Raw genomic sequence first — 21,606 nt, 5'->3', positions numbered from 1 at the left:
GCCATGATTATGTTAATGAAGGCCACAACTGAAAATAAGCTAACAAAATCCTCTAATGTGACAAAAAAGATCATTGGCCAGCAGGTCTTTAGAATTAAATTTCAGGAGGGTCTCATATTTTTACTTATATTTAGACTCAATGCACTTTACAGGATACACCAGGATGTGGACCCTATGCAACTGTAAAATGTATGTTTTAACATGCCGAATCATTGAAAAAGTTTCCCAGACTGCCTCATTACATTTGGGTTCTTTAGATTTAGATGGTGTGCCTTGTATATTATTCAACAATATACAAAAAAAGCCTATTGATGATAATAAATGATTGCTGTGTTCTTTTAATATTGTGAAAACTACTAACGAGTCTCCATTTGCAGCATAGACAGGAATGAAAAATGTGTGTCCAGAAAATCTGATCTGTAACACAAACCGATGGCAGCATGTGGAGCTTCTTCAAGACATGTTTGCTTAGTTTCAATAACACTTCTCGCTGTTTCTAGTTTTTCAGCTCTGTTTGTAGCAATCAGAGTTCTGATGCAGGTGGTAAATTTATTTTTGACAACATACTGGGAGAGAACTCAGCAGAGGGGCTTAGATGCAGCTCTCCACTCAGAATTCAAAGACGCAGTGGGTTCTCTTTTGATCTTATTACTGAATTTATTTATTGATTTATTGTTTTAGCTCTTGAGGTCTCCTTTGGGAGTTGGGACAGGCACTGTATTTTTAAATAAATCTGCTTGTCCGTGGGCCTCATCCACCCTGTTGCTGCAACCCTAATAAGGATGCATACTTACAACGCGTGAAACGTCGCTACACACCCTCAAACCGAGAACCGGTGACAAAGAAAGTGATTAGAAAATGAAAATGAGCCACCACTATTTTAAAGAACACACCTTAATGGTGAAGCATGTCCATGTGCACTCGGTGGGGTTTTAATGCTGAAGTAGAAGGAAGAGATAGAGAAGAACCCTGAATACACAGGGTCCCAAACGTTTTCCCATGACTTACTGTTTGAGATTAAATTTTTTATTTTGTATTTATTGCTATGAGCATTGAAAGGTGGACATATTTGTGATATAGTAAAACACTAAGGTCGGTGTGTCCAGTCCTTTAGAGCTATTTGATTGGTCAGTTTGGCTTTGGTATGATTGTTCATTTTGGCGTTGGTGATGCAAACAATAATTCAGCTAAATGTTCCATTCGCATCAGATTAACATGCGTGTGTATTATCAGAACAAAATTTACTGACTACCTGACCCCTACTCGCCTGCGCCACCACCACCTACTCAAAGCTTCATGATGCTCAAACAATGATGGACGGATTAAAAGGCAGAAGTCTACGTGACCATCATCATCATCAAGCCCTACCGTGAGAACCCTAAATCCAAAGAGGACTGTTTCATTTATATTAGGTAGAATGCCCAGAGGGGACTGGGCGGTCTCATGGTCTGGAATCCCTACAGATTTTATTTTATTTTTTGTTTTTTCTGTCCCCCCTGGCCATTGAACCTTACTCTTATTCGATGTTAATGTTGATTTATTTTGTTTTATAATTGTGTCTTTCATTTTTCTATTCTTTGATATGTAAAGCACTTTGAGCTACTGTTTGTATGAAAATGTGCTATATAAATAAATGTTGTTGTTGTTGTTGTTGACAACATTAAAGAACTTATGTGTATAGTATATCATCACTAAACAAGAAAGCTTGTAGGGTTCCGCTCTTCTGATCACTGGGGTTCTGCTTGATCAGTTATGAGGCAATCTGGACAGAAGGGCATTATCGACACCTTTGCCAAAAATTTCAATAGGAAGTAAACACCATCTCATTAATTGACTAGAACTGAATTTCTGAAGGTGAACAGAGCATTGCATAGTCACTCTTAGAAACAATAGTACAGCAAAGAATTACATTTTACTTCATTAAATTTCATAGTTATGCAAAAGTATACTTTCATTAGCTTATTTCATTTAAAAGTTCTATAAGGGTGGCATAGGATATGGAAAAAGATGATTCGATGTGGCAACCCCTAACAGGAGGAGCGGAAAGAAAAAGAAGATAAAGGTGGCATAGGAACACTGAGGTCAGTGCTGCTGAGGAAGTGCAAGTGTGAGACGCACGAGGAAGGGTAAAGGCACGTGGTGAGTGAGTCGTCTACAAAGATGGAAAGTATAAAGCTGGACAGGAGGTGAGAAAGGCATTTCGAAAATAAAGACATAGTCTGACAAGCTTAACAGGGACACACTCGAAAGAGGGAGCATCGATGTAGAGACGTTCACATATGTGGATATCGACGAAAGCTGTACGTAGGGCAAGAGATAGCAAATATTTGTAAATTATTCTATCACCTGTCGTCGAAAGGATCCGTGGCTAGTATATAAATAGTTTTTGAAGTTCAGCCCTGCCTCAGATGGACACCGAGACACACAAGTCCCAAAAGCACATTTTTAATTTTCCTTTTCTTTCTTCTACAGCACACAATGCCCACAATTAATGCTTAGTCCCTTCTTTCTCTTTTCCTTCTCTTTCTCTTCTACTGCCTCCACTCCTCTCCTCACAAGCTCTGTCCTCCAACTCCCGACTCCGGTTCTCTGAATGGAGTGAGGTGGCCCCTTCTATATTGTGCTCTCCGAGCACTTCCATTAGCTTCCTATAGCACTTCCTGGTGTGGCGGAAGTGTTGCATAGGCTCCTGGAAGTGCTCCAGGTGACCCCGGATCTTCTCCAGGGCTCCGCAACTGTCCAGGCACCCCCTGGTGGTGGCCACTGGCCCCAGTAGGGTTGAGCTCCCAAGCTCCAATCCCGTGGCCCCAATGCAAACCAGGGGGCTTCCCTCTCATATTCTCGGAGACGTATTGTCTCTCACCCGGTCCTTCATCTTTAAGGTGTCTTGGCTGGGCAAGAGCTCCAACCATCGATCACAATAAATAAATAGGCAATATATAAATACGAGGGTTGTTCAGATATAAATAGAAATTTATGAGTTACACTTTATTTACTGAATACAATCAAACGACTTACACACTAGTTTTCTATGAAGTCTCCTGCTACTGCAATCCACTTGTTCCACCGTTCAGGAAACTTCATAATCCCACAAGAGAAGAAGTCTTTTGACTGCATGTTGACCCATGACAGCGTCAATAACCTCTTCATTCGACTTGAATTTCTTTCCTCCGAAAAATTCCTTAAGTGGACCGAAGACATGATAGTCGCTCTCTGAACGACTTGCACCAATTATACACTTTAAACTGAGAGAGAGAGAGAGACACTCATCTCCAAACTGATTTTTAAATTTCGAAAAAATCTGATATGGAATGACTTCTTCATTTGTCAAATATTTAACAATAATTTGCTGCGTAACACTACTGTGTACCTCCTGCTCCGACATGTTGAATGCAACTGACAGGAAGAGGGAAAGAGCAGTTAGCACTACTAACGACAACTTCATATATGTGTGTGTTTGTCCAATGAGTCACGTCTACCTTGCACTCTTTATTAGAACAGAGTATGAAAATTCCTGTTTATAACTGAATGCCCCTCATATAAATAGGCAATTGCAATAAAGCAGTATGTGACAGGAAAGTGTAAAGTTGATTGTTTTGCAATCAACATGCTAAAAATGCTCTGGAAGCAAAATCTTTGTTGTCCAGTGTTAAAAATAAAAATAATCAGCATTGCCTTGTTAGATGTAACTACTTTTTAAATTATCCAATGTTGTATTATCAACAGCTATGAGGTTTATAACAAACGCAGATTGTGAGAATAAATAGATACAACCTGCTGGCTGCACGGGAGGTGAAAACTTACAAAGAAGTCAAAAAAGATAAGCCAACTCTCCACTCCCTTTCCAGGACAATAAAGACTTCCTATGAAGTATCCCGTTCCAACATTACTGACATGGCAGGACCTCCCTAGTGTACTGGTACTTACCCAGATGTGCCATGCGGCTGTTATGTTAAGAGATTTCTGTATTTGATTTAAAAATACAGCAGGTATAGACACACTTGACACACTGGACCGTTTCCATGAAAGCGCAAACTCAACAGACTACAAGAAAAGCAAATAATCAGAAGCTTACATTACAAATCCCAATCGCTATTTACACAGCAGAGTAAACTAATCTATTTAAGGGTAGAGACTGAAACAGGCAACATTCAGTAATTATAACGAACAGCTACTGAACTCTCCGAGCAAAATGAGGAAAAGGCATTTAAAACAAAGTTGCAGATCTTCACATTGAGTTAATCCTGCTAGAGAATACAGGATTAAAGAAAAGGTAATGAGAACAATGATGTCTTTATAAATGAACATAACACAAACAGTGGGAACACGGTGAAGTGTTCAAGTAATATTTCTAGAGGATTAACTCTACTGGTCCTTAATGACAAGCGCCTGCCATATTATTCACAAATGTATTCCGAGGTGCCTCAAGAATTTCTAAAAGGGGCTTACAGTCAAAGCAGAACTCAATGTTGACCATTTTACTTGAAAGAACAGCAGAGGATACTTAATGCTATCATTTGTAAAACAAGCTACATGCTTTCATATCTTATTATTTCTTTTAGAAATGTTCTGCAAATCAAATAGGAGTGTCTTTAATGGCAAAAAAAATTAAAAGATATAGAGCGATGGGTGGCCTGAGGGGCACGAGGCTTACAGAAGGCAGATATAACAAGTGTCTGGAAAAGTGGGAGAGAGCATTAATATTGAACCTTTTACCATGCCAAAGTAAGAGGTAAGGGTTTACACCCCACCGGTAGTGCCTTATCACTGCACTGGGTGGTCTGGAAGAGCTCTTGACAACGGAGAACTGGGATATAGTGAGAGTGAGGCTTGTGGAGGGTTAGAGCATGGATAAATGATCTCCAAATGAGAAACTGTATCGAACTTACAGTCGTAGCCAAAAGTTTTGAGAATGACACAAGTGTTGGTTTTCACAAAGTGTGCTGCTTCAGTGTTTTTAGATCTTTTTGTCAGATGTTTCTCTGGTATACTGAAGTATAATTACAAGCATTTCATAAGTTTCAGCTTTTATTGACAACTAGCCATGTGCACCCAACTACGTTGCGCGCGTTAAAGTTGTGTGTGAAGGGCTCCCTGTTTAAACGCGGCTGCCAGTCGTGAACTGGGCCCTTCGTCGCACAGCATTATGATATTTTATAAGGGAAACAAAATTACAAAAGAAAACCCTTGGATATTGATTCGATAGGAACGGCCTCCTCGGAATCACTGTCTGAATAGTAATTATGTAGTGGTGTACCGTTCACAGTCCGTCTCGTTTTCACGACGCTATCGTTTCCTCTCATGATGTCTTCTCAACCTTTCTACAATCTTGCAGGTTGCTTTGTGGCAATCCAAAGAGTAAGGCAATATACACGGAGCAATGGTTATAAAAGGGGGACACATAGGTATCCAGGCTCTTTAAAGCATAAATAGGGATCACTTCACTGACATGTGAGCAAGCCACGGTACAACTGTGAGACGCGCAGTACTCGGCGGCTACAACGTAACAATAATAATTTCCAGAACGTGCTGTTATGTTGTCATTCATTTTACCCACTGTCTTTCTTTCATCCATATGTTACGTAGGCACGTACCTTTTATCTTCGGCAATCTCATTCTCTAAGCAGGCCTCAGGAGCTAACCAGCGTAACACTGTCCACCACCCCTTTCGTTATTCCGGCACATTGTTGACATCCGTGAGTAACAACAGCGTACTAAACTGGAAGGTGGTCTACGCATGCGTGGAATTCGCAGACAAACAAAGATCAATATCTAAATGAAGATCTCTTTAGTTAATTTAAAGCACAACAATTTGTTTAATTTAAAATGTCTGTGTTTTGAGGTGTGACTGGCATACTACAGTCTTCAGTAGTATAAGCCTGGAGGAGATTCTTAATGCATTGCCTATGTTTGAGCTGTCTCTCTACTGCCATCTAGTGCTTCTTCTTCTAATTCATTCGTGGACAAACAAAGATCAAGATCCAAATGAAGATTATATAAAGAGATTATATTAAGTTTATGCAAATAGTTGATATTTGCCATTTTGGCCCTTCTTTCTTTTTCAAGACCTCTGCAATTCACCCTGGCATGCTGGCAATCTACTTCTGGGCCAAATCCTACTGATGGCAGCCCGTTCTTGCATCATCAATGTTTGGAGTTTGTCAGAATTGGTGGGGTTTTGTTTGTCCACCTGCCTCTTGAGGACTGACCACAAGTTCTCAATGCGATTATGGTCTATGGAGTTTCCTGGCCATGGACCCAACATTTCAATGTTTTTGTTCCCCGAGCTATATTCTCCCACGACTGTACAAAGGATGAGGAAGTATGAGTTGAATGAGGTGTGAATGCTCTTTGGTTAGAGGACAACAGGCCAGGTGTGAGAAAATGAAAACAGGAGTTATTTTTTCACTTTGAGGTGAGCATGGCGTTACACTTATGAGGAGGGGCTTAAACTCATGGGCAACTGGGGCCATAGAGCTTCTTGATTTGTTCTGTTTATGTTTGTTTTAATATTGTGACGTGTGAGTCCCTGTCTTGCACCCCAAAACATGAGGCTGAGTCTCAGTACTTAGCAAAACCAACTTTATTCAGCTTGAAACAGGAACAGCACACTTATTTATTGTAGCGTGATCTGCCACTCTCCTACTGTATACTCATACACAGCAATCAGGCAGGGTTGTGGCCAAGTAATCCTGTTCTTTTCATTTATAATGTTCCTTGCATCACCCATCGACGACAGGCACTTATTGCACAAATGTGATTGGCTCGGATTTGCTTTTGCTGCGAGCCACTACAGTGCTGGGAGCCTGTGGTTGCCCCAGCAACTGATAGGCTGTCGTACAGATGTGGCGATCACATTTCTGGACGCTCTTCGACATTTGGTATCGTTAGGGGGAGTCCCAAAAGAGTTTAGAAAACATACAATATAAATACAGTAAGTGTTTTGGATTTATTTTTGTTTTTTTAATTACCAGGAATCACAGCCTCAAACTTATTTGAAGAAGTAATTCTTTGTTACCATCTTGTTTTCTGTACTCATGTGACAGTGTTGTCGCATTATCAGACACGACATATAAATATATATAAATCATTCAATCTCCATCCCTCACTGAATTATACATTTTGAAATCAATTAATGTAGTTAGCTGAATTTTAATTTGGCAATTGACTTTTGGTTGACGATGACATTTCCGATCAATTCTCTTGGTATTTCATGCTCCTGCTTTAGTCTGTTATCTCCTTAGCTATTAAACACTTGTTGTTTTACACAGTTTTTAGTTTAATAATATGTAAAAAAGTAAGATTTGTATTGAGGGTGTGCATTCCTTTATGAGCACTGTATACTTTTAGATGATACAGAATAATCATAATAATAACACCACACCATAATGAGTTCATATTTTTCACTTGCCAAAAAAAGGTTTTAAGTTAAGGTTGAGATTTTGAAAGAACCTCATCACCTACCGCAGTCAAGGTTTACCCTAATACTCCACACATTCCAACTCTCAAAGGGCAGGCGTACCCTCAAGTCTAACCACAGTGTGAAAAGGGAATATTCTTTCTTTTATTTTCTTTCACAATTAACACTGTATAATTGTATTTAAATGTGTATAATTGCTCGTCTTAAGCGTTATGTTCTACAACAGACGTGAGTCACTGTACGCATCAAACTCTGAAAAGAAAAGCGTAAATAACAGTGACAGCCAAATAAAGAGCTCATTAACGGTCGACAACTTGTTCCCATGAAACAATGGAGCCCTCTCTTTCTTTCTAGGAGGCTTTCATAAAACAATTATATATCTGAGCCACAGGCATATGTGTCATTGTGTAAAAGGGTTTCTTAAAGATTAACCTGAGTATTTCATTTCCTGAGAGCTATGAAAGCAATCTGACATATTCCACATGTTATAATCAATAAAGGATTACGTTTCACTCGACGCTGATATGACTTTAACCTTCGCAGAAAAGGCTGCTTGATTTAGATGACTCGGCAGCAGTAGCACTGCTTTTAATGCTGGATAAGTCAAATATATCAGCTATATTGCTGCCTGAAATTATACCTTACTCCTCATTTAAAATATGACTTCTTTATTTATTTATTTTGCCATCCATTTTATCAATAAATGAAAGCAGTGCAACTGGTGGCATGTATAAATAAAAGGGGAACATCTTAAATGTGCATCTTCAGCAGAATAATATAATCGTTTCAGCATCAAATGGCCAATCAACTAAACATTATTTTATTTTTTAATAGGCTATATGACCAACAAACATACATTAAACAGTAGTTGCTGTTTAGAGAGCCAAGTGGCAGAAGTTTGGCAGCCAAGTACTGCGATTCCAAACAAAACTTAAAGCAGGGTACAGACAAAAACAAAAACCAAAGTTTATAATATTCTATTCTTTTTTTTTTTTGACACATTGAGAAAATTCTTCACCTTACTGGCAATAAACATCAGAGAAAGAATGTCTGGAAACCCTATGCTTTAAACAACATGGCAACTGGTACATTAATTATGAAGACTGCAGGTCAGGTCAGGTTGGCGAACATGCAATGGTCCAGCACGTTGCCGCACCCAACACACAATGAAGCAGCTTGGGATCCCCCTAGGTAGACATGCGGTCCAGTTCCACCCTCCAGAAATGACCCTCTATCTGCTGCAGCCTGGTGTTATGTTGGCATCCCTTGGCCTGGTCCAGCCACTCGGCTCCCCGAGGATCCTGTGAGCTGTATCACCCTTGGGGAATTGCGCCACATGGCCGTAGTGTCGTAACTGATGCTCCCTCACAATGCAGGTAATGTGCCTCATTTGGGACTCCATGGACAACTGCTCATTCGACATAAAATCAAACCAGCAGTACCCAAGGATTCTCCGAAGAGACACAGTACTAAAGGAGTCCAGTCTTCGTCTCAGGTCACTGGATAGCGTCCATGTCTCGCAACTATATAGCAAGACAGGAAGCACCAGGACTCTAAAGACTTGGACCTTCGTCCTTTTGCATAGATATCGGGAGCGCCACACACACCTTTTCAGCGACCTCGTTACCCTCAATTCTCTCTCAATCCGTCTACTGACTTCATAGGAAGAGTCACCACAGATATTAACTGCCGAGGTAAGTAAACCTCTCGACGATGTCGACACTCTCTCCCCAGACAGACACACTGCTGATGGCTGTGCCCAAGAGGTCATTAAAGGCCTGGAAGTTGGTTTTTATCAGGACACTTGCAAGCCCAGACACTCAGACTCCTCGCTCAGTCTCTCGATAGCCCCGATTAGAGCCTCCAAAGACTCTATGAAGATCACAGCATCGTCAGCAAGTCAAGATCAATGACTCTTTCTTCACCAACAGTTGCCCCGTAGCCACTAGACCCCTCGACCCTGCCCAACATCCAGTATCTCTCATTAATTAAATTGATTTACATGCAAAGCACTAGAAGAGTCACAAAAACAAATCAACATTTAAACTACAAATATTAAGAGCAAGTTACTTATTCAGTTCAACTGATTTTTGTATGGCGCTCTTGACTGAGTGCAAGTTCTCAGGTAAAACACAAATAAAAAAGTTACAAATTACTAAAAAACAGAATTAGAACACATAAAGACGCAGATTTGTTAAAAACACACAGAAAACAAATATGAAACTGACTAACATACATGGAACATAACAACATCATATACTGTACATATGAATCTAAGATGGTAACACTGCCCCATTTTCTAACTCACCGTCCACTGAATCTTAACGGAGGAAGAGGAAAGAATAGTTGGATTATGAAGATGGATAACCACATCTCCTAGTTCCCTTTGAATTTGTTTGTGGTCGATTCCTTGACTTGTGGGCGGAATATCTTAAAGGAAGAAACATGAAAAGTTAAGACATTCCTTGCAAAATATACACACGAAAGAGTTAAAAGAAATGACATCTGTTAAATTTCCAAAGTGCACAGGAGAACAGATCACTTTTTACATAGCTCTATCATGAGAGTAAAAAGCAAAAGCATAATTAAAAAGTATATAACTTTAATATGGAATTCATAGATTGTATATGTAAATTGTCTAGCATACACATTAGCTCTATCAACAATCATTTCTTGTAAATCATGCAAGGAATGCCTCAATGGGCTTTAACAAGCTCTGTTGTTTGGCATAGCCTTGACTCACTAAAAAGAGAAGGGAAAAAAAAATTGTAGGGAAAAATGGAAGAGATCTTAGAAAGGGCAGTTCAGAGAGAGACCCCACTAGGTAGGTTGGGTTGTGCAATGGGTGTCTAAAAGTAGGGTAAATACAACACATTACACAACAAGGTGTGTAATGTAGGTGGAGTGGTGGCTCTGAGGATTGGGATCTGCACTGGCAATCAGAAGGCTGCCAGTTTGAATCCCGTAAATGCCAAAAAGGACTATGCTCTGTTGGGCCCTTCAGCAAGACACTTAACCTGCAATTACTGAGTGCTTTGAGTAGTGAGAAAAGTGCTAAAGAAATGCAAAGAATTATTATTATTATTATTAACAAACAGAACACAAGTCGTCCCCTTCACAGAGCTGGATGGCCAATCTATCACAGCCACCTTAGAAATACAATCCAACAGTGCCTACTTGTACTTTGCTCTTGCACTGTTCACCTCACCAAGTGCAAGCATAGAGCAAAATGGAAGAACAGATTACATCACTCACTAAATACAGAACTATCACATATGCGAATACGGATTCGTTCAAATACATCAAAAACAAAATGGAAATTAATTAACATAAATGAACAACAACAGTATCTGTCGAACTGTCAATTGTAAAACCACAGCCCGAGTATAGAAGGGGAGTCAGACAAGCCAAACGCTGTTAGAGTCCTTGAGACCTCAGCCAACAAGCTGCCTCCCCCCTATTGGCCATTCTACAGATTAGTCAGTGCTGGACCAGCCAATCAGATGAAAGGACACTTCTATCCAATGATTCCAGTCCTCCTTTAACAAAACTGGCTTGGCTTGCCAGTCCCTGAGTAAAACCAGCAATAATGCGCAATATTCTTCAAAACTGCACACAGAAGCAGCTCCATTCAAATACAGTTTATGGCACACAGGCAATTTGAAATCAAGGGATAAAAGAATTTCTCCACTTACCCTGAGTTTTAACAGGATCAGAAATTGGACTTGGATCACTTAATCCATATGCATTTACAGCTCTTACGAGGAAGAGGTAGACTGCACTGGGCTTTAACCCTTTCAGAGAGTACGTCTCTGTTTTCACGTGCTCGGCCACAGTCTGCCAGCTGCTTCCAGATGCATGACTGAAAAGAAGGGGGTAAAGGAAAGGGCTCACTTAGCTTGGCTTAAGCAAGCAAGCAAATTCAACCTGCTTACAAATGGATTGAAAATGAACTTAATAAAACCTACTGTACTAACAGAGAGTATTTTAAAATGGCTGTAATTATACAAACTATCATTATGCACATATGTTGCTCTGTGTTTCAAAAAACATTACTAGAAACTACCAATATTTATTAACAATGAGGTGCTTTTCAAAATAAAAATGACCTGCTTTTGTGTGTACTGCACTTAACTAAAATATAGTCATTGATGAGGATGATTTTATTTCCTTCTGTAACAATAAATATTAATCACTGCATTTAGGATAAATTCAGAGACATATTTGGAGATCTGTAAAAAAATAGCTAATATTGACACAATTTTCTGTGAAACAAGACTGCAATAGAAACATCTAAAAGAATAGAAATAATGAACATTTTTTTTTGTGATTACCAAATAAATTATGAACTTATGTGGTTTAAACAGGTTAGATGGTGGCAATGAATTATGAAGATTTCATTTTGCATTATTTCAGGAGCAATTTCAACAGGTCAAGAAAACACAACTTCATTAACTAATGTGAATAAAAACATAAAAATAAACAGAGGTGTAAATAATCAATCTCTAAGGAAGCTTCTGCAGATAAACTTAATTTCTTTTTGTTTGGTCAGTAATTTAAAATAATACTTAATAAAACATGAAGCAGCACAGTGGCAGAGCTGCAGCCTCATAGTAAGGAGGCCTGGGTTTGCTTTCCAGGTCCTCCCTGTGTGATGTTTGCATGTTCTCCCCGTGTCTGCGTGGGTTACCTCCGGGTGCTTCAGTTTCCTCCCATAGTCCAAAGACATGCGGGTTAGGTGCACTGGCGATCCTAAATTGTCCCTAGTGTGTGCTTGGTGTGTGTGTGTGTGTGTGCGCCCCGCAGCGGGCTGGCGCCCTGCCTTGCGCCCTGTGTTGGCTAGGATTGGCTCCAGCAGACCCCCCATGACCCTGTAGTTAGGATATACCGGGTTGGAACATGGATGGATGGATAAAACATGATAGCATAAATGTTACTAAATGATATGTTTACAAGTAGAAAGGTATTGCTAAGTAAATGGAAGCAAGATACGCTCCAAAACAAAGCCAGAGGTCAACCGATTCGAACAGAGGCTGACGTGTGAGTGAGGGGGGCCCTGCCCAGCCTCTTACCCGTGATGTCACGCTTCCCCCTCCCCTTGGCCCGCGGCCTTTGTCTCAGATTACCACGAGTATAACACTCCTGCAAGAGAACTATGATATTTAGCGCGATGAGAGAAGTTGCAAAATCAACCAGAAGGTGAGTCCTGAGAGGTGCAAACCATTTTGCACAATTCACTTAATGTTTCCAGCATTAGTCATGTATATATATTTAATTTTTCCATTATATCTCAGCTTTACCAATGCTAAGGAAATAAATCTTACAATGTGAATTAACAATGACTATATGATCAGCATAGTGAAAGACTAATTAAATACCCTTTTTGTTTAGCTTCTGTGTATAATTAATCTAGAACCTATTATACACAAAATAGTCCTGGAAATAAAATATAACCTGTAATTACTTCACTACTAATTTTAAATTAGGTATATAGTGAATATGTGTATATATAAAATATATATATATTGTCACGTATGCACGTTGGAGGATCAAGGTATGTAATAACCCACCGGGGCTAGAGGGGGTGCTGTTGCTAACATTCTCTTCTCATTCTCTACCCTGGCACTGATAAAACCGCCCAGTGATGGCAAATAGCCCCGCCCCTTCTGGTTTGTGCAATATAAGAAGCCTGGCTGCCTGGAAGGTGGCATGTTTTGCACTAAAAATGACCCGCTGGACGCAGCTCCAGTGACTGACCCTTATTTTACGGCAAAGAGCCAAATACTTTGTTGTTTTGCCTGAATGGCTGTTTACTTTGATGCCAAGAACTGTTATTAAACGGGATGACCTGGTGGGTGTCCTAACTTTTCATTTGGGCAGCGTCATTCCTGCACCCTGGCACTATACTATAAGATAGATAGATAGATAGATAGATAGATAGATAGATAGATAGATATAGATATATAGATAGATAGATAGATAGATAGATAGATAGATAGATAGATAGATAGATAGATAGATAGATAGATAGATAGATAGATAGATAGATAGATAGATAGATAGATAGATTCTTTTTTAAGTCTGAATCACAATCTGACTATTATATATTTCTAACTGGAAATCCACAAAGTGAGAAAATGAATCACATATCTTAACATAGTTTTTTATTCCTAAGCTTTCAACTCCTATCAGGAATCATCATCAGAGGAAAATGCTTAGGCATACAGGAATCCTTCAAATATAAAACGAATGTTTCCTAAAAAACAAGCACAGCTATCACATTAATTATAGTTAAACGCTGATATTAGTTAATATAAGTTATACGTTAAAAATACGTCGTTAGCTGTGATGATAAATTTATCAAATAAAAAATAAAAATATTTTTTTGTATACACCTTTTTTAACTCCTATATTGTTTGTATATTTTTGCTTGTAGTGTGCTGTGGAATTCTGGGAAGGGTTTAGGTGTGCCTAGCGTGAGAAGAGGTTGCGGAACACTGCTATATACATCATATAAATGATCATAGAACTACCATACTGCGGTGGGCTGGCGCCCTGCCCGGAGTTTGTTCCTGCCTTGCACCCTGTGTTGGCTGGGATTGGCTCCAGCAGACCCCAGTGACCGTGTGTTAAGATATAGTGGGTTGGATGATGACTGATTGACTACCATATATGAATTTATAATTCAAAATAAATAATACATCTTCTACCACTGATTGTAAAACAGTTGTGACCATAAGGGGGCACCACTGGGCCCCAGACCACAGACACAATGCCAGCCAACACAATTCTGGGTTCAAATAAAGGCGATTTATTTGTTACCACTACATTCCAGTTAGTCACTAGACACAATTACAAGCACAACATACCAAACAATCAATTTTTTCCCTTCTTCCTTCTCCAAGTGAATGTTGCCCACTGCCTCCTGAGTCTGAATCCATGAAGTGAGGCGATAGGGTTCTTTTAAACCGAACCCGGTACTACTAGTAGTATCACAGCATTGGTCATTGGGTAAAAACCAGGGCAGTCCCAGAGAGGGTTGCACTTTTAGATTCCAACTCCCGTGCCACCCTGCAGGTGTCTTAACTGAGTTGAGTCTGGAGGTACACAGCCACCTGTGGTTGGGGGAATGAACTGCTCCTGGTGCTCATGTTTGCCTCGAGCATCCATCATGTTTCTCTATATGCCAGAATGCAAAATGCAAGAAATCATCCTCCGTCCCAGCCAGGATGCCTGTCCTTCCTCTATGACACTTACACAGTATTGCACACATAGCTCATGTAATGCTTTTCTATGTACTGTAAAGACAGTAGATGTTAATTTGTTAAGTTCTCATTTTTGCTTTTATAAACTGCAATTTATTGCACTGTACTATGGTGTCTGGGTTTTTCCCTTAATTGTCTCTGGCTTAGTAATTTCCCAGCTGAATTGCTTAGCCTGCTGGTTTCGCGGAGCTCCTGTGTGAAGCAATAAGACTCATCTGAAGCATTTCATCTCGAAACATTTGAATAATTACATTCAATTTGTAAACAAGTTACTGCCTGAGTTGTGGGAAAGGACAACATTTTATAAGGAAAACCATGAAGACTTTCTGTTCCTTAATGCATATTTGCTGAAACTGACTTCTAGCGAGTTGAAACAAGAAAAAGTAATTACTATGGAACAAGTGAATGGATAAAGCAACTATTGTGTGTGTCTAATTAGATACAAGTGACTTTGTAGTATATTTGGGAGTCAGCATAAAATGTGAAAAGGGTGTCATGAGCTTTAGATATTACATTCATATTTAATATTACAACTGGATGAATTTTGTTGGGCTCTCCTTTGTTATTTTTTTGCTTTTATATATGGCAAGGCTTCTAAACCCAGGTCCCAAAGGACCCCTCCAGCTTCTGGTCTTCTTTCAGACAGATGTAGTGAGAGGCCAATGTCTACCATTATTTGAAGGATTTGCTTAGTTGGCTGGTTTCTCTTTTTGTTCTGTAGTGAGAAGTCAAGCAGAATGACACCTTTTATTGGCTAACTAGAAAGATTACAATATGCAGGCTTTTGATACAACTCACGCTCCTTCTTCAGGCAAGACGCAATCAAAATGGGTTACTTCTACATGCTTCCTAAGATCCACAAAGAATCTGCAGGTAGGCCACAGAGTCTGCAGGTAGGTCTATAATCTCAGGAAATGGTTCCCTAACAGAAAATGTTTCAGGATGGGTAGAGCACATCCTTAAACCCCTCGTCCGCAATGCAACCAGTTACACTTAGGACACCACTGGTCTGCTATAGACCCCTTACCTGAGGGAGCTTTACTGGCCACAATGGATATAATACAATACAATTTATTTTTGTATAGCCCAAAATCACACAAGAAGTGCTGCAATGGGCTTTAATGTTGAGGCACTTTACACAAACATCCCCCATGATGATGGCTTATTAGTATGTAAAACCTACCTTAAGCAACATGATTTACCCACAGAGTCAGTTATAAAAATGATAAAAAGATGACACCTTGCCCGAAGAAGGGGCCTGAGTTGCCTCGAAAGCTTGCATATTTTAATCTTTTTAGTTAGCCAATAAAAGGTGTCATTTTGCTTGACTTTTCTCTACATTCATAATGGCGAACACGGTACAACTCCCTAGTACTATTTTTGTTCTGGAAGTACTCCTCATAATATACTGAATATGTACAGGAAATTAAGAAATATGCACTTTAGTCCTTTATTTTGGGACATATACAACTATTGACATTGTTCACTTGCCTAATTTAATGTGTGATAACAGCTAAGTGCAGATTGGTGGCCTGCTTGGTAGTGATGTTTAATGGGTCAGTGTAGGACTTCTGACCCTGGTACTATCTCCCTCATTCGAAAGACGTTAATATTAAGTTAACTTGAAGTGTGGGTGATGTGTGCATGATTGTGCCTTCTTGCCCGTTATAAAGTTAATTTTTGGTCCTCATTACTTTGTAAAGGTAATCTATAAATTAAAAGTTCAAATTTACTGTTATGTGCACATGGTACAATGAAATTCTTACTGGCATGTCTCCCTAGAACAGTGAACTACCCACCCACGCCTCTTGGCGCCAGGCTGACACACGTTAATCCATTCAGTGTGCAGCCCCAGACAACTCCTGGCATCACAGACCTGTTATTGCACAATCTCACATGGCTGAAAGCCATTTGTCCCTTTAAGAAGTTTGACGTCGACCACTCTGGGGTCACCTAACTATTTAGCAGAAGGGTGTCTCGTTCGTTATCTGAATTAACCAGATAAATCATTCCACTAAGTAAGCCATACACCATCACCCACAGAATCGAGCTACCAAAGAGATAGATAGATAGATAGATAGATAGATAGATAGATAGATAGATAGATAGATAGATAGATAGATAGATAGATAGATAGATAGATATGAAAGGAACTATATAATAGATAGATAGATAGATAGATATAGATATGAAAGGAACTATATAATAGATAGATGGCATTGTAAATGTTTAGTACATTCTCCCTGGGCACTTTCTTATTTGAAAGACATTAATGCTAGGTTAACTTGAGATACTAAACTGACCAAGTATGGGTGAAAGTTAGCACCAGAGTCGGGTGGAAGGTGGATGAAGCCCGCTGGGAGAAGTGGAGGAAGCAGTGACCAAGAGAGGAGAAAGAAAAGAGTGCTTTATTGTGTCGGGACTTGTGCTTATTGCATACTGGTACTCATGCCTATTCTACCTGAATGGGGACAGTTGCTGACCTAGAATTTGAACTTTGGATGCTGGAGGTATAATGTGGCAGCTCGAAGCATTGCACCCCCTATGCTGCCCTAATTATTCAACCAGTGGTGCACCATGAGAGATACTCAGGTGTGCCGTGGAAATAATAGTGTAGCACACTTGGGTCTGAACCTGAGAGAGTCAAGCTCCGCTGTTGGTTCGAGACCTGTTTGAGTAGAAAACGACTACCTCGAGAAGCTGGCAAAAAAGCAGCTCTGTGATTGTTATGTTGCAGACACAGCACTTAAAGCACTTCGGATGCGTCTGCCATCTGCGAGAATTGATCAACCTGGGTGTGTGGTTGCCACCGAGCCTCACAGGGCTGGTGGATTATGGGTGTATGAGTTGTCACTGAGGCAGACAAGGGCGGGAAAAGGGGTGATGTAGCTGGGAGATGCCATCAAAGATCTCACTAAGTGCCATGTCTGTCGTAAATGTCGAAGTGCTGTGATCTTGGAGCTGCTTTATTACTGTCTTCTTTGGTAGTTTCATCCCTTCTGAGATGTTTGTGTTTAGCAAGATAGTGGTGTGCCTTGGAATGTTTTTGGTTACATAAACTGTGCAACGACAGAAAAAAGGTTGGGAAACACCATTCTATGGCTTTCTAAATTTTGCTCCTGTGCAGGATTTGTCTTCAGTTTGCTGGATTTTACAATTCAATAAAGAACCTAAATCTGCATGGAGCCTAACTCCATGACCAGAGAGACCACCTGAAAATATCATTAGTTAAATAAAATTGTATGCAATCTTACCTGAAAGCCTCGATAATGTAGGATGTTGGAGTTGCACCTGAATTTAAGTTAGGCTGCCAGGATAATGTTACTGAGCTGCGACTGACATCAGTGACTTCAGGCTTTGAAGGGGCACTTGGTATTAAATTTGGATCTGTAGGTCTTGCTGGCTGCACTGGGACTCCAAATTCTTTACCAGATTTAAAAAAAAGAGAGAAAAAGAATAAAAAGTGAGTGACAGTTTTTCATTGCAGCAGCTGATTTTTTATTTCATTCTGTCTCACATGTTCCCCATGCAGAGAATCCCTGATCGATTTACCTTGGACTTCAAGGTGGGCTTTCCATGTAGCTTCCCCGCTTGGTGTGGAGGCGATGCAGGTGTATATTCCTGTGTCACCCAACTGAGAAGCAAAGAGAAACACAAACATTTGGAAATGGTCGGAATCTCAGTGGGCTGGAAAAGCAATTACAGCTCCATCTATAACCCATGAATATGGATAAGCACAGCGTCCATCTTTATTGCCATTCAGAAGCAGGCCTGCTCCTGTTTTAGTAATCATGTTATCACTCCCAGCAAAACAGCAAGTGGCTGGATTTCACAGGCGAAGGGACATTATTTTTTATGAACTGACTTCAGACCATTCCTTTGATTCACTTTGGGTGAGTAGCACACGATTTTCTGTCCTATCATACAAGATAGATAGATAGATAGATAGATAGATAGATAGATAGATAGATAGATAGATAGATAGATAGATAGATAGATACTTTATTAATCCCAAGGGAAAATTCACATACTCCAGCAGCAGCATACTGATAAAGAACAATATTAAATTAAAGAGTGATAACAATGAAAGTATAACAGATAGACAATAATTTTCTATAATATTAACGTTTACCCCTCGGGTGGAATTGAAGAGTCACATAGTGTGGGAGAGGAACATTCTCCTCAGTCTGTCAGTAGAGCAGGATGGTGACAGCAGTCTGTCGCTGAAGCTGCTCCTCTGTCTGGAGATGATCCTGTTCAGTGGATGCAGTGGATTCTCCGTGATTGACAGGAGCCTGCTCAGTGCCAGTCGCTCTGTCATGGATGTCAAACTGTCCAGCTCCAAGCCTACAATACACCCTGCCTACCTCACCAGTTTGTCCAGACGTGAGGCGTCACTCTTCTTTATGCTGCCTCCCCAGCACACCACCGCATAGAAGAGGTGTCAATTTCAATGTCAAAAGCATGATATAACTAATGAAATATACTGAAGAGTCAACAGTTTAACATCAAGGGGTCAATCATGACACCTGGGCTTTGTCACTTGACATTCTGAGTGATGAAAATGTATTTTATTAAAAGCGAAATATGTGAATTAAATAAGGATAAATTTCCACTAATGGAAGAAAATAAAAACTGCAAAATAAGATCCACATGGATAAATGTGCCAAGGCAAACATCTGTGATCTGTGGAAACAGGGGGATTGCAGGCAGAGAAAGTATACAGAAAGACTATGGGAAGAAGAGAGGAGCATACACTGTTAAAGATGATGAAGGTCATCCGACTAATGCTGATGCCAGGACTCCACCAGGGAGATGTTAGGCATGTAAGAGATACCCTTACCCAAAGTGGTAATGGAAGGGGCACCCAAGTAATAGGGAGCGATGTTAAGTATGGTGTGGGAGAACCTACAGGACGCTAGAAAGCAGGCAACCTTGCCATTGTCAAGACCCTCTAGACCCTCCTGTTAGTAAAATAGTTAGGCCATGATGGTCTGGAGGAAGGCTTTCAGACCTCCAGGTCAATAGAAGGTAGTATTTGCCCTTAGACTAGGAAAACAGGAACAGAGTTGCCCTTTTAAGTAGTGAGGCTGCCTAGAAAGAATGGGGAGGCAGGTAGCAATGTTCACTTTGAGAACAACATTCTGCAAAGACAAATGGGTAGGATTTCTGGGCATTCACCCAATATAACTAAAAGATTCAAGGAATTTGGGCAAATCTCATCGAGAAAAGGACAAAACCAAAAACCACTCCTGAAAGTGTGTGATCTCCGATCACTCAGACATCATTCTCTTAAAACCCATCATGCATCTGAAAAGGATATTGTGACATGGGCTTAGGAATACTTTGGTAAACCTTTGTCAGTCAGCACCACTTACCCACAAATGAACCCACAAAGGAAGCAGGCAGAAACCACCCCTGGACATGGCGGCGTCTACCACAGGGCAAACTCACAAACTCTATACACCCATGTACATCAGGCCAAAGTGAAACCATCTAACCAAAAAGTTTACTTTGTAAAATGTATTTATGTGCCATATGCCATCACAAGGTACTTTATACACATCCAGCCACAGTACAATTATTTTAAACTTTCGCCCTAATAACATTACGCCTTGGTCTAATTTAAAATTCCAAAGCAATGGCAGGATGACTAACACATCCTGTACTGTCTACAACCTACGCACTCTAACAGCTGCTTTCTAGACTACAGAAAGCAGTAATCAAAATGCAAAATTACTGAAATTTACGCAAATATGACTTATAATATGTGTTAAATGAGACAAGAGAGAAAAGTTAAAGGATATATTAGGGATGTTCAAAAAGTTTCAGCACTTTTATATTTTCTTTGGATATGGTGAAGGCGGGAGCAGTAGTAATTGGCCGTGTCTGAGAGTGTCATGTGACTGGGAAAACAGCATCGCGAAGGAAGGTGACAATGTAGAAAAGTGATGTACAGTGGTGCCTCGATTCTTTGAAAAGAATGGTGGCTGGAGTGAGGGAGACGAGAGAGGGGAGCAGGAGGAGGGTTATCATGTAGGACGACTTTCACTCTGACTATCGGAATCCCTGCTATCTGTTGGCTCACTGGAATCTTTTGCTTTTTTTGCGACTTTAACAAGGAAACCTATCCAATGACAGTTGCTTTTGCCTGAAGAGTCACTACACTTGGACACAAAATAAAAAAAATGCTTTATGCACTATAAGGTTTCTAAACTGTTTTGGGATTCCCCCCTCCAATGGGATGACACGTGGAAAAGCATCTCGAAGCAACCGCAGACTCCCAGCGCTGTAGCAGCTCGCCGTAAAAGCAAATCCAAAAAGACTGCGGTTGTGCTATAATGGGTGATGCAAGGAACATTATAAATGCAAGGGCACGGTATTACTTGGCCACTAACCCGGTCACGGCCCTGCCTGATTGCTGTGTCTGTGTATTGGAGAGCGGCAGATCCCGCTACAATAAATAACAATGCTGTTCCTGTTTCAAGCTGAAAAAAGCTGGTTTTGCTAAAGAAATGGATTCACACGTTACAACACACACAGGTGGTCATCATGCGATAGTAAACAGTATACGCTCATATGGATGTTGACTATATATGAGTGAGGCACGCTGACTGAGACCGAGCAAGAAAGATGCTTACCCAGAATCCTGCTGTCAGATCATGTTGAGATCATGTGATACTCGGCAGACAAAGCGTACTACTTGTATTGCAAGACCTCGCTCGTTTATCAAGTTCAAATTTATTACAAATTGTAGCTCGTCTTGCAAAACACTCGCAAACTAAGTTACTCGCAATCCAAGGTTTTACTGTAATTTGTTTTTGAAATTCTTAATAAACAGAGTTAAAAGAAAGTTCAGAAACTTTTTGAATGTCCTTCGCAATAACTAACACCTCCTGTCACGCAGGCGCGTCAGAGGCA

The 21,606-nt window shown here is 40.2% G+C and overlaps 1 protein-coding gene across 7 annotated transcripts in view; it reads right to left on the bottom strand.

Annotated features, from left to right (window-relative positions):
* robo1 (roundabout, axon guidance receptor, homolog 1 (Drosophila)) overlaps window positions 1-21,606 on the bottom strand; it is a 1,363,953-nt gene that overhangs the window by 90,355 nt on the left and 1,251,992 nt on the right. For all 7 annotated transcript variants that reach the window (XM_039745862.1, XM_039745859.1, XM_039745860.1 and 4 more), the window contains 4 exons: window positions 18,238-18,319; window positions 17,940-18,108; window positions 11,116-11,282; window positions 9,729-9,850 (listed from right to left, as the gene is read on the bottom strand). In XM_039745862.1, the coding sequence (XP_039601796.1) occupies window positions 9,729-9,850; window positions 11,116-11,282; window positions 17,940-18,108; window positions 18,238-18,319 (540 nt within the window). The remainder of the gene's footprint in view (window positions 1-9,728; window positions 9,851-11,115; window positions 11,283-17,939; window positions 18,109-18,237; window positions 18,320-21,606) is intronic.

This window comes from Polypterus senegalus, chromosome 2, assembly GCF_016835505.1.
Source record: "Polypterus senegalus isolate Bchr_013 chromosome 2, ASM1683550v1, whole genome shotgun sequence".
Classification (NCBI taxonomy): domain Eukaryota; kingdom Metazoa; phylum Chordata; class Cladistia; order Polypteriformes; family Polypteridae; genus Polypterus; species Polypterus senegalus.
Note: the sequence above shows the minus strand (reverse complement) of the source record. Positions and strands in the feature narration are given on the sequence as shown.